This window comes from Hevea brasiliensis, chromosome 14, assembly GCF_030052815.1.
Source record: "Hevea brasiliensis isolate MT/VB/25A 57/8 chromosome 14, ASM3005281v1, whole genome shotgun sequence".
NCBI lineage: Eukaryota > Viridiplantae > Streptophyta > Magnoliopsida > Malpighiales > Euphorbiaceae > Hevea > Hevea brasiliensis.
This window is the reverse complement of record NC_079506.1, coordinates 45,124,200-45,139,391: the sequence shown is the minus strand read 5'-3', so window position 1 is coordinate 45,139,391 and position 15,192 is coordinate 45,124,200. Positions and strand designations below refer to the sequence as shown.

General features: G+C 36.0%; 1 protein-coding gene across 4 annotated transcripts in view; it reads left to right on the top strand.

Moving 5' to 3' along the window:
* LOC110653621 (ubiquitin C-terminal hydrolase 12-like) overlaps positions 1-15,192 on the top strand; it is a 76,466-nt gene that overhangs the window by 645 nt on the left and 60,629 nt on the right. For 2 of the 4 annotated variants that reach the window (XM_058134829.1, XM_058134828.1), the window contains exons 3-7: positions 342-486; positions 585-742; positions 14,405-14,670; positions 14,737-14,955; positions 15,047-15,155. In XM_058134829.1, coding sequence (XP_057990812.1) covers positions 342-486; positions 585-742; positions 14,405-14,670; positions 14,737-14,955; positions 15,047-15,155 — 897 coding nt within the window. Of the gene's footprint in view, positions 1-338; positions 487-584; positions 743-14,404; positions 14,671-14,736; positions 14,956-15,046; positions 15,156-15,192 lie in introns of all 4 variants that reach the window. The other 2 variants (XM_058134827.1, XM_058134826.1) reach the window with 1 other exon arrangement.

The following is a 15,192-nucleotide window of genomic DNA, read 5'->3' as shown; positions in this document are numbered from 1 at the left end:
ATGCTGAAATTAGTTTTATATGTTAGTTTGAATTTGGTGGTTAGTATTGCTCTGCTAGGCTCAGTTGAGCGTAGTCTGGGTTTTCTCTAGGAGTGAATGTCCCATTGCGGGGAGTTTAGAATTGTAGTGGATAATTTCTTAATTTGAAGGAACTGGAAAGAGGGCTTTTTTTTTTTTTTTTTTTGTTTTTTGGTAAGTTGCAGTTCTGTGATTTCTTTTGACGTGAAAGTTAAAATTTTATCTATTTCTTGCTTTTATGCTTTATTTTTTTGAACATTTAACGCTTGGTTCTGAAAAAAAAAAAAATCATTTTGATATATTTGGTTTACAATTTTTAGTAGCACCAGCAGAAACAGCAAGTGCAGTTGATGCGCAGTCAGTGGATGATCCACCATCAGCAAGGTTCACGTGGACAATTGATAATTTTTCTAGGCTCAATACCAAGAAGCTCTATTCTGATATTTTCATTGTTGGAGGCTACAAATGGTATTTTGATCTCTTATCATTGCAGCTGACTTTGATACTGTTTTTGGTTGCTTGATTTAGTTAAGTTTTTCGTTGACCATTTGAATTTGCATTGTTAGGCGGATCCTGATTTTCCCAAAAGGGAACAATGTGGATCATTTGTCCATGTATTTGGATGTTGCAGATTCTGCAACTTTGCCATATGGGTGGAGTAGATATGCTCAGTTCAGTTTGTCTGTTGTCAATCAAATTCATAAAAAATACTCAATTCGAAAAGGTATTGTCTCTCTACTGGTGGCATGGAATAATCTATCTTATCTTTTCTTTCTAAATCTCCCTATTAATGTCCATCTGTTGAAAATTTGCCTGAATGTTTGTTCTTAACTTTGCTGGATTTGTTCGTGTAAGTTATAATTTGACGCAACGTGAAGCTTAAATAGAAACACTCCATGCACGAGTGAAAATAGAGAGAAATTACTCTGCTGGATTTTATTTTTATTAATAGAAATCTGTACAGAAATACACAGATTATAGAGATTTTGGACTCCTAATCCTAATAGGAATATGAAGCTATTGATTAAGAAGTTTAGATAATCCTAAATATAATAGTAAGATATAAATAAAATTGGAATTAATCTAATCCTAGATGGAATGGGAAAATATAATTGAATCCTAAATAGAGTTGGAGAGTTACTAAATTAATTCTCATCAATTTTCATAGCTGCTGGGAGTCTTTTCATGAAGTCCTAAGTAAAATAGGACTGCTGGAGATTAAAAAAAAACAACAAAAAACGTGGCTGCTCTTGCTGGGACAGAAAACACATCACCACAAGCTGCCACAGAGGGAAGCACGAGTTTCTGACTCTGTTATGCCCTGTGGAACACACTCTGGGTATGTTCTGGACTGCTGGAACACATCAAGGGTGTGTTCTTTGCTGTTTGGCACTGTGTCATACTCCCCCACTTGGAAAAAACTCATCATCAAGTTGCAATTTTTTGCAACAAACCCAAACAAGACCACAACAACTTCCACGCCATTCTCCTCCACTTGGAATAAATCCTCCCTCAAACTTTGAAGCGGAAGAGAATGAAAATCTTCATTGGAGAAGCTACTTTGCCTTCTTTGATGAGGTAGTCCATGAAGAATTGAGCAAGATTGAGCTAATCAATTTCACCTTCGTCTTGTCTCCATAAAAGCACTTGGCAAACAAAATCAACGGAAACAATAGAGGGTAAAGAGTTAGAAAATTCTTCAATCTCCATCATCTCCAAGACTTTCTCCAATTTCTAATACTGTCTCCATGGATTGCTTTTCCTCCACTTTTATTGAAACCTCCATGATGTGATTTTTTTTATTCCCTAGGACACATTCTTCAAGTTCTTCATCTTCAATTATAGCAAAGGAAAATTCAATCAAAGCGTCTATTTTCGATCCTTTGACATTAGTCTCCTTAACTTCGAGTTGAGTTTCGGATTCAAGTTGCTTTTGCCTTTCTTCCCTTTCCACTAATAGATATTTGGGTTGGGTGTCCTTGCACACCTTGCACTTGGCTATAAATCTAGATTGGGTTTGAGTTATGGCTAGAAAAACCTTCCCATCATATTCATTCACACCTCTTTTCTGATAGTCACTATTCCGTTGATGCCTATGGTACTTGATTCGTTCCAATTCATCCTCCTCTGAATCTTTGTCATAAACATATTGTTGGCGTAAAAGAATTGGTTGATATGCACATCCTCTATTCTTTCTGCGTGGATGTCTGTAGAACCTGTTTGGTTTATAGTCATCTTCCTCCTCTGAGTCTTCCTCGTATTTACATTGCCTACGTGCAAAAAAGGTTTGTTGATAGGGTCACCATGAGCTAACTTTACCCTTGGCCTTCTATCATCATGTTGATCCCTGTTTGTATTGATTATCAAACATAGTTGTCAAAGGCGCGTCTCATGTGCAAGGCGCACCGAGCTCAAAAGGGATCGCCTCAGGCACCAAAAGGCGGGCTATCTCTCCAAGGTGCAGCGAGGCGCAAGGCACGCTTGGGTGAGGTGGGGGAAGAAAAAGACCAAAAAGATGAAAAAAGGAGGAGGAGAAGAAGCAGCCTACCCAACAAAGACAACCTCAACTCAACTCAACTCCACCTTTATTCCAAAAATTTATTGGGGTTGGCTATATGGATTCTCTTTCTCCACTCTAAACGATTTTATGTTAAATCATTGAAAATGTGTAATGCTTCTAGATCATGTTGTGTTACTCTCTTCCAAGTTAGTTTAGGTCTACTCCTTCTTTTCTTTCCATCCTCTAACCCAATGTGCTTTACTTGTCTAATTGGAGCCTCCGTATGTCTACTCTCAACTTATCCTCAATTGACACCTCAATCTACATGACCAAACCATCTCAATCTCCCTTTTCTCAACTTATCTTTAATTGACACCACTCCTACTTTTTCTCTAATATTCTCATTACGTACTTTATCTAGTTAAGTATGGCCATTCATCCACCTTAACATTCTTATCTCCGCAACTCTCATCTTAGACATATACGGCTCCTTCATTGTCCAACACTCACTGCCATATAACATGGCTGATCGTATGGCTGTACGGTAAAATTTTCCTTTCAACTTATTGGGAATCTTGCGATCACATAAAACTCCCGTGGTACGTTTGCACTTCAACCATCTGGCTTTAATCCTATAACTAACATCCTCCTCATATCCCCAATCTACTTAAAGGATTGAGCCGAGATATTTAAAGTGATTACTTTGGGGTAATATCACTCTATCCAAACTAATTCCTTTTCTATCACCAGTTCAGCCTTCACTGAACTTGCAATGCATGTATACTGTTTTCGTTCTATTTAACTTAAAGCTCTTTGACTGTAGAATATTTCTTCAAAACTCTAGCTTTCTATTGACTATTTCTTGCGTCTTATCTATCAGAACTATATCATCCGCAAATATCATGCACCAAGGGATACTCTCTTGTATATGTTTTGTCAATTCATCTAGAACTAATGTAAAAAGGTAAGGGCTCACAGCCAAAACTTGGTGTAATCCAACTGAGATAGATAAATTTCTTGTGTCCTCTCCCACTGTGTGCACAATAGTAGTTGCTCCTTCATACATATCTTTCAATACTTGTTTGTACCTAATAGATACCCTCTTTTGTTCTAACACTCTCAATAAGACATCTCTTGGAACACTATCATAAGTGTTTTTTAAATCAATAAAAAATTATATGTAGATATTTTTTCACTTCTTTATATTTCTCTATCAAGCTTCTAATGAGAAAGATCACTTTCATAGTTGAATGATCGGGCATGAAGCTAAATTGATTGGAGGAGATAGAAGTGTCATGACGTAGTCGATGTTCCATAACTCTCTCTCACAACTTCATAGTATGGCTCATGAGTTTAATTCCCCTATAGTTTGAGCAACTCTGTATGTCTTCCTTATTTTTAAAAATAGGTATTAAAATATTCCTCTTTCATTCATTAAGCATTTTCTTTGAGTTTAAAATCTTATTAAACAATTTTGTTAACCATGCCACTCCTATATCTCTCAAAACACTTTCACACTTCAATTGGTATTCCATCGAGTCCACAGGATTTATCCACTTTCATTCTCTTAAGTGCTTCCTTTACTTCTGAAGATATAGTCCTTCTAGTGTAATTCACTTTCTTTTCTATTGCTCTGTAGTCTATATTGACGCTATTACAACTTTGACTATTATTAAAGAGGTCATCAAATAATTTCTCCATCTTTCTTTAATGTTCTCATTTTTCACCAATACTTTTCCTTCTTTATCCTTAATGCATCTAACTTGATTGAGATCTTGATATTTCTTTTCTCTCCTCCTTGCTACTTTATAAATATCTTTCTTCCCGTCTTTAGTTCTAAGTTTCTCATATAGCTTTTCAAAGGCCTGCGCTCTTACTTGACAAACCGCCCTTTTTGCCTCTTTCTTTGCTATCTTGTATTGTTTATAAGCCTCATTATTATCACACTTAGGTAATTTCTTATACTATTTTCTCTTTCTCTTCATTGCCTTTTACACTTCCTTATTTTACCACCATCTCCCTTTTGAGGGTGGTCCATGTCCTTTAGACTCCCCAAGTACTTTTCTAGCTACTTCTCTAATCTTTGATGCCATCTGTATCCACATACCATTGGTCTCCATATCTAGCTTCCATGCTTCGGACTCAAGAAGCTCATTTTTGAACTTCACTTGCTTTACTCCTTTGAACTCTCACCCCTTTGTTTGAGTTACAATATTTCTCCTAGCTTTACTTGAATTATTTTTAAACTTGACATCCAAGACCACTAACCGATGTTGACTTGTTAAAGCCTCTCCCGGAATAACCTTGCAATTCTTGTATAGAGCTCTATTTGTCTTCTTGGTTAAGAGGAAGTCAATTTAACTTGTATGTTATCCACTTTTGAAAGTCGCTAAATGAAACTCTCTTTTTATAAAGTAGGTATTTGTTAGTATTAGGTCGTACACTATGGCAAAATCCATGATACTTTTCTCCTCCTCATTCCGGCTACCAAAATCAAAACCTCCATGAACATTCTCATAACCTTGCTTATCACTTCCTACATGTCCATTCAAATCTCTACCGATGAAAACATTCTCTTCATTCGGTATGCTTTGTATTAGATCATCCATATCTTCTCAAAACCTTAGTTTACTCTTACTATTTAGTCCTATTTGTGAGGCATAAGCACTAACTATATTTATTATTTCTCTTTTTAGTACTAGCTTTACTAGTATAATTCTATCTCCTACTATTTTCATAGCTATTACGGCATCATCCTGTCTATGATCATGCCCACTCCGTTCTTGTTCCTCTCCTTTCCGGTAAATCACAGTTTGTATCTTGAATTACTTACTTTCTTGCTTTTATCTCTTACCCATTTAGTCTCCTGAATGCAAGCAATATTCACTATTCTCCTTTCAAAGGTATCCACAAGTTCCATTAATTTTCCTGTAAGTGATACAACATTCCAATTACCAATTTTGATTCTCCTTCTATTCTATTCTTTCATAATTGATCTCCTTCTATGATATCTTCTATTGTTCTTTATGCCTATCTTGTGTTCTGTTCCACTATCTGTTCTATGGACTAACTTCTTTAGCCACACTAGTCCATGATGTAGGAATCCTTGCTCATTTAACACCACAGCCGAGTGCCGGTATGGCGCGTCGCTTTCGGTGAATGCCCTATATCCTTGCATATTTCTCACTACACCCGGGCTTTGATGTAGCGTGTCGTATGTAGAGGACGCCTCAACGTTTATATCATAAGAATTCATATCATGAGGTGTGACGAAATTTTTACGCTGGTTATTACCTACCGCAACTCTTCTCCTTCAACCGGGTTTGAGACCGGCCAAGCACAACCTACTTAGGCAGAGTTGACCCTACAAAGACAACCACTAAAAAAAAAGAAATAAAATGGAAGAAGAAGAAAAAGAGGAAGGAGAGAAGACACAAAGTAGATTTACTTGGCTGGCTCTGGCTGTCTTTGCTCTCAATGATAAAACGTGGCTATGTCTGTGTATTGGCTATGTATTCCAATGTGGCTAGTGGATATTGCTTAAAATGGGCTAGTGGTTAATGGGCTTAAATATAATTTAGAGTTTTTTTAGTGCTCTTTTGCATTTGCATTTTTTTATTTTTTAAAATCCTATTTTAAATAAGTTAAAAATAAATGTAACATAGTTATTCTTAATGAGTTTATAAAATTCAATTTAGATTATTTTATATGATGATTAATAAGGTATTATTAAATTAAAATTTTTAATTGCATTTCATTTTGAGACATTAAAATGAAAGTCAATATATGTGTGTGTGTGTGTGTGTGTGTGTGAGACATTAAAATGAAAGTCAACATATGTGTGTGTGTGTGTGTGTTAGTTTCTTAAACTATGACTATGAGTAGTTTATTTTCATTTTATTTGGGTTGCAAACTTATTATTACTTGAATGCTAGTTATTATTATGTTTAATTTTATGTTATTTTAAGTTCTCTCATTTACTTGATTTTTATGATTTTTTTTTTTAATTTTTTGCGCATCTCCTCGCTTTGCTCAGGCTCGCGCCTTGCGCCTAGGCCCTAGGACCCTTGGGGCCTTGGTTTAACAACTATGTTATCAAAGCATCAAGACTATTTACAATTTCTTTGAAGCGCCTCTCGATACGCTCGGATATGAGATTCATTTGTTGCTTCGGACGTCACTTCCATCATTTTAACATTTTGTCCCTATGGTAAAGGGCTCTAGTTCCCTGATCATTGTCACAAGAACCACTACAATTGCCACCTCCATCAAGGTGAGCCATTTTGATTGGGACGATTTCCTTGTTCTGATATTACCTGACGCAACATGAAGCTCAAATAGAAACCTGAAGCAGCGTGAAGCTCAAATAGAAACACACTCCATACACAAGTGAAAATAAAGAGAAATTACTCCGCTGGATTTTTTTATTAATAGAAATCTGAACTGAAACCCAAATTTTTGGGATAAAGGTTTAGTTGAGTTGAGTTGAGTTGAGTTGAGTAGAAATCTAAACTGAAATACACAGATTATAGAGATTTTGGACTCCTAAACCTAATAGGAATATAAAGCTATTGATTAGGAAGTTTAGATAAACCTATAATAGGAAGATATAAATAAAATCGGAATTAATCTAATCCTAGATTGAATAGGAAATATAATTGAATCCTAAATAGAGTTGGATAGTTACTAAATTAATTCTAATCAATTTTCATAGCTGCTGGGAGTCTTTTCATGAAGTCCTAAGTAAAATAGGACTGCTGGTGATTAAAAAGAAATAACAAAAAACGTGGCTGCTCTTGCTGGGACAGAAAACACCTCCACCAGCTGCCACAAAGGGAAGCACGAGTTTCTGACTGCATTGTGCACTGTGGAACACACTCTGGGTATGTTCTGGACTGCTGGAACACACCAGGGGTGTGTTCTTTGCTGTTTGGCCCTGGGTCATAATTGGTATTTCTTTTTCTTTTTATCTTTATAAACTTCTTATTGGGCAATCTGTTAAATTGAGCAAAGCTTGTTGTCAGTATTACCTCAGCTTGCTCTGAACCCATTTCTGTATCAGCTGTGGTTTTATTTATGTTTAATTTTCACACTGAAGTTCATTGTGTTTTTTTTCCCCTTTCATTTTTGCCTTTTGGTGTATGGGCTCAACTTGTATCATTGAATCTTGAAATTTCTCTTGGACTTCTGAAAGTTGATGCTAGCTTTACTTCGGTAGGCTGTAAAGAGTCTGTGGGTTGGAAGATGGTTCGCTGTTTGATGGTGGTGATAGGGTGGAGAATGATAATGATGATTTGGATTTCCTTGATCTCTGATTAGAGTGGCAATCCTGGTGTTGTTGCCTCTGTTATCGTAGTGACTATTTGTAGTTGGTGAAACGGATCTCAGTGATGGTAAATTAACTTACCTGCAAAAGTGGCTGAGTTAACTCAGTTTTACATCTTGTATTTTCACATAACTTCTCATGTCTGCACTCTGGAGAGGTATTTCTGTACTGAGAGCTATGTTACTGGTATATGTGGAGGCCTAGAACCTCCCTACTTCTTTCCGTTGTTTTGAACTGTCAAAAGTGTCATTCATATTTGGGTAATTTTCATCCTGTATGGGTCAAGCTCAACTAAAGAGTTTAACTTTGATTTAGACGTGTTACTAGAAATTGCTGCTCTCCTATCAATTTCTGAGATGAGCTCATGGATCATAACAATATGGATTGTTGAAATATTTAAACACACGAACAACCATGGGGCAGGGAAATAATATAACTTAATCACACTAACTTTAGGCTTCATTTGGATGGGTTTGAATTTCTAACGATTAAGTATTTGAATTTGAAATTGTCTTTAAATTTTATAAAATTTTCGATTGAAACACAAATCTAAATTCTCTCATTTCAAATGCACATATATTTAAATGGAGCCTTAGATTATTTTGATATTGGGGATTTGCATGATTTTTGATAGTATTGAGGTAGTTAACGTAGTGTTCAAAATTTAGACTAAGTATCATGCTCATATGTTCTTAGAAAATCTGAGATTATTTTTTATTTCATTATAATTAGGTGTTTGGCATGTGTGATATTTACATATGCAACAAAACGTGTTTGGCTTGTATGCTATTTACAAGCAAAAATAGTGCACTGGTCTCTCACATTCATGTATGATCCACTCATGAATTTAGCTTTGTAAGTCCTATATGGATGTAAGAGCTTGATGCACTATCCATGTGTGTTGAATGCACTGAATAATTCCTCCCTCTAATTAGTCCTGTCCTTCTTTCCGTTCTCCTTTATTCTTCAGTTAGGCGCTTAGTTTTTTGCTTTTCCTTTCTTCCAATCTCCTTTATTTCACATCCTTTTTATTATTGTTATTCTTTTTCCTCCCCCTCCTCTCCCCCAATCCTTTCTCTCTCCTTCCTCAATTCTTCTCTTGTGTCATCTGTTTTTTTTTCCCCCTTTGTTCATCTATTGCTTCTGTTTTTCTTCCCTATTTTTCCAACTGAATTCTATGAAACCTAGAATATTGTTGCCCCTTTCTCTTAAGAAGATAGGCATTGACGTTCATTGTGTCTCAATCTCAAAAATGGATTCTAATGTTTATCGTCCTCTATTTTTTGTACCCCTTTGCATTGATTTAGAATATGATTTTCAGTAATTCTAGCATTAATAATTCCATAAGGGATCATGTATGGAAGTATGGAATTCACTCTTATTTTCATTAGGAGTATTGACTATAGATTAGCTGTCTTATTAATGTATTATGTCTATTTCTAGTTCTTCAGCAAAGATTTTATTTCATTTTGGGCATCACCTCTCAAAGGTATGTGCACGTGCCTTGAACATTGCACTTGGGCTTTAGGATCCTGTTAGGGTGGAAACCCTAACTGAGGTAGACCGAAGAGAAAATAGAATAGGAACAGAGCAGAAAGAGAATAAGAAGATAGAGATAGGAAATAAGGAGACAAGATAGATTGTATTATTGATTCATGAATATCCAGAATGGATTGCAGGTAACTGAACTACATTCTTTATACAACTTCTCTGTAACTGACTCTAACAAATCCGACAGCTATAACCTATAACCAACTCCTACCAATTCTCCCATTCAGTTATCAACCACTAACAACTTTACAACCGCTAAACAGATTTTCCCTCCAACTAACTTCTTCACACATTCCTATTCCTGAACCTTCTTCTCCCATATGGAACAATACCCCCTCCATGAGAGCATGCTTGTCCACAAGGATGCTGAAATTCTGGAATCCATTCATTCCCAATTTATCAACTGTTGCTGAATCAGAATTCCATTCCAAAGGTGCCACACAGAAGAGTGGAGATTGAAAATCGTTCCCTTCCTTAGCAAATAGCCTGTTAAGGCTAAAGCATTCCTGTAATGAACGAGATTTCCCTCCATCTTTAGTGCCATACAGTGTAATTTTGTTCCCATCCTTTGGGAATGAAATCTGCAAGCCCTCAAAATCAGATAAAATGGGATTAACACTCTTCATGCAGTCTACTTACAAAATTTTATCAAACCCTCCTAAATCCAATGTATTCTCATTGGAAAAAAGAATTGATGCTGCTGCACCTGCCAGTGGAATGCAGGACACATAGTTCAAGTAACTATGGTTCTTTCATCTGCCACTTTAACTATTGCAGGAGGTACTTGCACTAAAGGCACCTTCAATACATTAGCCACTCTTTCATCTAGAAAAGTATTAGTGCTTCCACTATCCACTAGAATTACCAATTGCCTATCCTTATACCTCCCAAGCACTCTAATTGTATACATGCTTTGGCTATCCTTATTGGCATGTACTGAGAGTGTCATCTCAGGCTGCTCCAGTGGTAGATCCCCTTCTGATATTGCCATCATTCCTTCTTCCACATCATCCTCTGTTCCTTCCTTCCCTTGCTCCTCCATTTGTATTGCTAATGCTGTTTTTGGCTTACATTGATGGCCAGGAAAGAATCTGTCACCACATCTGTAACAGGTCCTCCCTTTTCTAGGGTTAGAAGTAGGGTTAGTTTGGTTGGACTTGGTTGAATTCTGGTTGACAGAACTAGTGCTTACTGCAGGAATTGATTTGGTGGAATTAGTAGAAGTGTTTTTGGCTTGGGTAACATTATTTGGTGGTTTTGGTGAATAGGAAAAATTTTGACTCAATTGTGATGCCTTATAGGTTAAGGATGGAGTAGTATTGGAATTTGCGGAGTTGGTATTTGAAGTTGATGGTTTATAGTAACTGAAAGCGGGTTTGGAGGACACAATGGGCCTGCCACTGTATTGTAAGTTGTAACAGCTGTTCCTGCAATTTGGCTATCTCAAAAGCATAAGTAAGGCTGGTTGGCTTAAACATCCTCACCATAGGCCTAATTTCATACCTGATACCCCTGATAAACCCTGACAAAAAATAATTTTCATCCAAAGCAGGCAAAACCCTCTCCATTCTAATTCTTAAGTCTTCAAATTTATCTTGGTTATCCTCAACAGACCCTTCTTGCCTTATTTTCATAAATTCCTCTGCAATGTCCTCTAATCCCTGTTCACCAAATCTCCTACACAGATCTGCTTCAAATTCCTCCCTAGAATGGCTAATTCTTCCCCTAATCCAATTGTGATACCAAGCATCAGCTTTGTCAGCTAGTATAAACTTGCTATTCCAACCCTCTTTTCCTTAGGTACTTCATAAACCTCAAAGTATTTGCAGCACTTCCTAATCCAAACTTGCAGATCCCCTCCTTCAAAGCCACTAACTCAATTTTAGGATGCATTTTCTGAAATTTTTCTGAGTCAATTGCAGGACTGGAACTACTAGATACCCCCTTCTGTCCATTAGCCAATTCATTTGGACTGAGTAATAATCCTTTCCCAGTTGCCCAATCAGAATCTTTTGCCCCAAAATTATCTTTCCCAGTCTCCACATTCGAATCTTTTCTCTCAAGATCTACTTCTTTACCTTTACTTTTGAGCAATTTACTCACAGCAGCAGCTAACACTCCTATAGTTGTTACCAAACCCTCAATTGCTTTCTTACAATCCATAGCATTTCAATTAGATTCCTAAGTATTTCTAATAATTTCTTCCCTTATCTGTTTTACATCCACTCTGAGTTTCTCCACATCTTTCCTTGTATCTCGAGAATCTCCATGGGAACCCTAACTTGTTCCTCAAGATCTGCAAGTTTCACACCCTCTGGACCTACTACAGAAAACCTGGTCAGGCCTTGTGACTCGCAATCACCAATTTCCGAGCCAAGCCCACCAACTGAGAAGCTTTGATGCCAAATGTTAGGGTGGAAACCCTAACTCAGGTAGACAGAAGAGAAAATAGAATAGGAACAGAGCAGAAAGAGAGAGAATAAGAAGATAGAGATTGGAAATAGGAAGAAGAGAAGATAGATTGTATTATTGATTCAAGAATATCCAGAATGGATTACAAGTAACTGAACTAGGCTCTTTATACAATGTTATGGAAAGTTAATCACTATATTATTTCTCTGTATATTCTATTTTTTGTATTCCTATTTAGGATTTCTTATTTAGGATTTCTTTCTTAATTAGTAGAACACAATTATAGGAATCAATTGTATATATATACCAATGTACAAATTAATTGAAATTAAGGAGAATCATCTCTTTCTACATGGTATCAGAGCCATGGTACAATCAGTATGTGAGGTAATGTGGATACTACAATTACTAGATGAGACAGGTTTTAAGATCTTCCTGCCTGCGAAATTGTGATGTGATAATTAAGCTGCTCTCCATATTGCTTTTAATCCGGCGTTTCATGAGCGGACCAAACATATTGAGATTGATTGTCACTTTGTTCGTGAAAAGATTCAACAACAGATCATCTCAATAGAACACATTAAAACTGGAGAGCAGTTAGGAGATATTTTCACAAAAGCTCTGAATGGAGCTAGGATTACATTTGTAACAAGTTGGGTATGATTAACATCTATACTCCAACTTGAGGAGGAGTGTTGTGAAAAGTCAATCACTATATTATTTCTCTGTATATTCTGTATTCTGTATTCCTATTTAGGATTTCTTATTTAGGATTTCTTCTTAATTAGTAGAACACAATTATAGGAATCAATTGTATATATATACCCATGTACAGATTAATTGAAATTAAGAGATATACCCATGTACAGATTAATTGAAATTAAGAGAATCATCTCTTTCTACATACAACTTCTCTGTAACTGACTCTAACAAATCCGACAACTATAACCAACTCCTACCGATTCTCCCATTCAGTTATCAACTACTAACAACTTTACAACCACTTAACAGATTTTCCCTCCAACTAACTTCATCACACATTCCTATTCCTGAACCTTCTTCTCCTATACGTGATAGATCCCTTTGAATCTTTATGTACCTTGCACCTTTTTTAACTACAGTGGGAACTGGGAATGGGAAGCGTGGGGTCCATAGTCCATTGTACGAGAGTACATTGACTACATGGGAGATGCATGGGTTTTGAAGCTAAGAGGGACAGGGAGATGATACTGACTTTGGAAATAAGAGCCCCAAGTGTGACTAGCTTGTATTCTTGAGTTGGTTTTTTATGGTTGCTCTAAAGGTTTTTAAGGAGCATCTGAAATAACAATGGCACATCTATCAGCAGATTTGCATCAGATAAAACACTGAAAATGGGTGACAGAGCAGTAACATATGTGACAAGATGGATGAGCCATGAGATGAGGTGTCTTTGGTGCCTCTGATGAGTTATGTTGACATACTGATTTTGACTAAAATTAAGACAAGGTTGAATATTATTGTGCCATATCTATAGTGTTTTCTTGGTGGGCTAAGTTGTGCATTATTTGTGCAATAATTATTTTTATAATATGTTGAGAGAAAAGGTCATTTAGTACAACAGGAGGCTTGGCTTGTTTGAAATAAATTGCTTATCTAAAAAAATTATTTAGGCTTCATATGTTCCACAACATATTTTCCTAGAAAACACCTTTCTTCTTTTTGCATTTTTTGATATTTGTATGCTTAGAAAAATTGGTCCATAGAAGACACACACACACACACACACACACACACACACACACACACACACACACACATTCAAAGGGAATGCTAAACATTTTTCCAGGAAAATGACGCTTTGTTTTCAAAATAGGAAAGATTTCCAGGAAAATGACTTTTTTTTTTCAAAATAGGAAATTATTTTTCCAGATATTTTCAAACTCATTAAAAAGAAAGTAATCTATAAGGGAACCATAGTTACATATCTACTAGTCCGCCTACCTTTGCAGATCATCTCTAGCAATGGCTAGCTACCAGTGACAACCACAGTTTTTCTGTGTAATTTTTGTGTTATTCAATTGCATATATAAGAATACAAACACCTTGTAGGTCCAAACATTTCATCATTTTATTTATTGGAAAAAATAATTCCAACTGATTTTCAGTGTTGCTACTTAATAGCAGAAAGTGAATTTTTTTTTTTTTAAGTTTTTGGTGAAATGCTTTTCCTTATACATACATATATATATATATATATATATATATATATATATTTTTTTTTTTTTTTTTTCTATAGACAGATTTTTGTGAAACAAATGGAGCCTAAATGAAAAGTATTTAGTTATATTCCTGAACAAGGCAGTTGATCATATATCTTGTATATGCCCTTAATCTTTGGCCTAGGTAAAAAGGAAGGAGTTGGTTTATTCCCATTCAAATCCCAGCATTTAGAAAAATTTGAGATGTACTTTCTTATGGATACTTTACGATATAGAGAAAACCATGATTATCATTGATTACTTGTTCCAAAAGAAATAAAATTTATCCATATTGCACATATGTTGGTAAAATTCTTTAAATTGTTGGTGCTGATTATATTTTTTTGCTGTCCACAGACACTCAGCACCAATTCAATGCGCGTGAGAGTGATTGGGGCTTCACTTCATTCATGCCTTTAGGGGAATTGTATGACCCTGGTAGAGGATATCTTGTTAATGACACATGCATCATTGAAGCTGATGTTACTGTCCGTAGGGTCATTGATTATTGGTCGCATGATTCCAAAAAGGAGACTGGTTATGTTGGACTGAAGAACCAAGGAGCTACCTGTTACATGAACTCTCTCCTTCAGACATTGTACCATATTCCTTATTTCAGAAAGGTTAGTGTATTTGGTCTTTATGGTTTGAATGAAGGAAATTATTTGCAATTGAAATGTTATTTGCAGGCTGTGTATCATATGCCAACAACTGAGAATGATATGCCATCGGGGAGCATTCCTCTGGCTTTACAGAGTTTGTTTTATAAGCTTCAATACAGTGACACTGGTGTAGCAACAAAAGAGTTGACAAAGTCTTTTGGCTGGGACACATATGATTCTTTCATGCAGCATGATGTGCAAGAACTTAATAGGGTTCTGTGTGAGAAGCTTGAAGATAAAATGAAGGTATAGAGCTTTCATGGTTTCATGGTTTCACTGGTCATTGCTGAAGTTTATAAGGGATCAGTAAATATATACCTTTGTTTTACTGTTTCAGAGAACGGTTGTAGAGGGTACAATACAACAATTATTTGAAGGGCACCATATGAATTATATTGAATGCATCAATGTGGACTATAAGTCGACGAGAAAGGAATCATTTTATGGTACACATTTGGGTTACGTTGTGTAACTAAATTATCG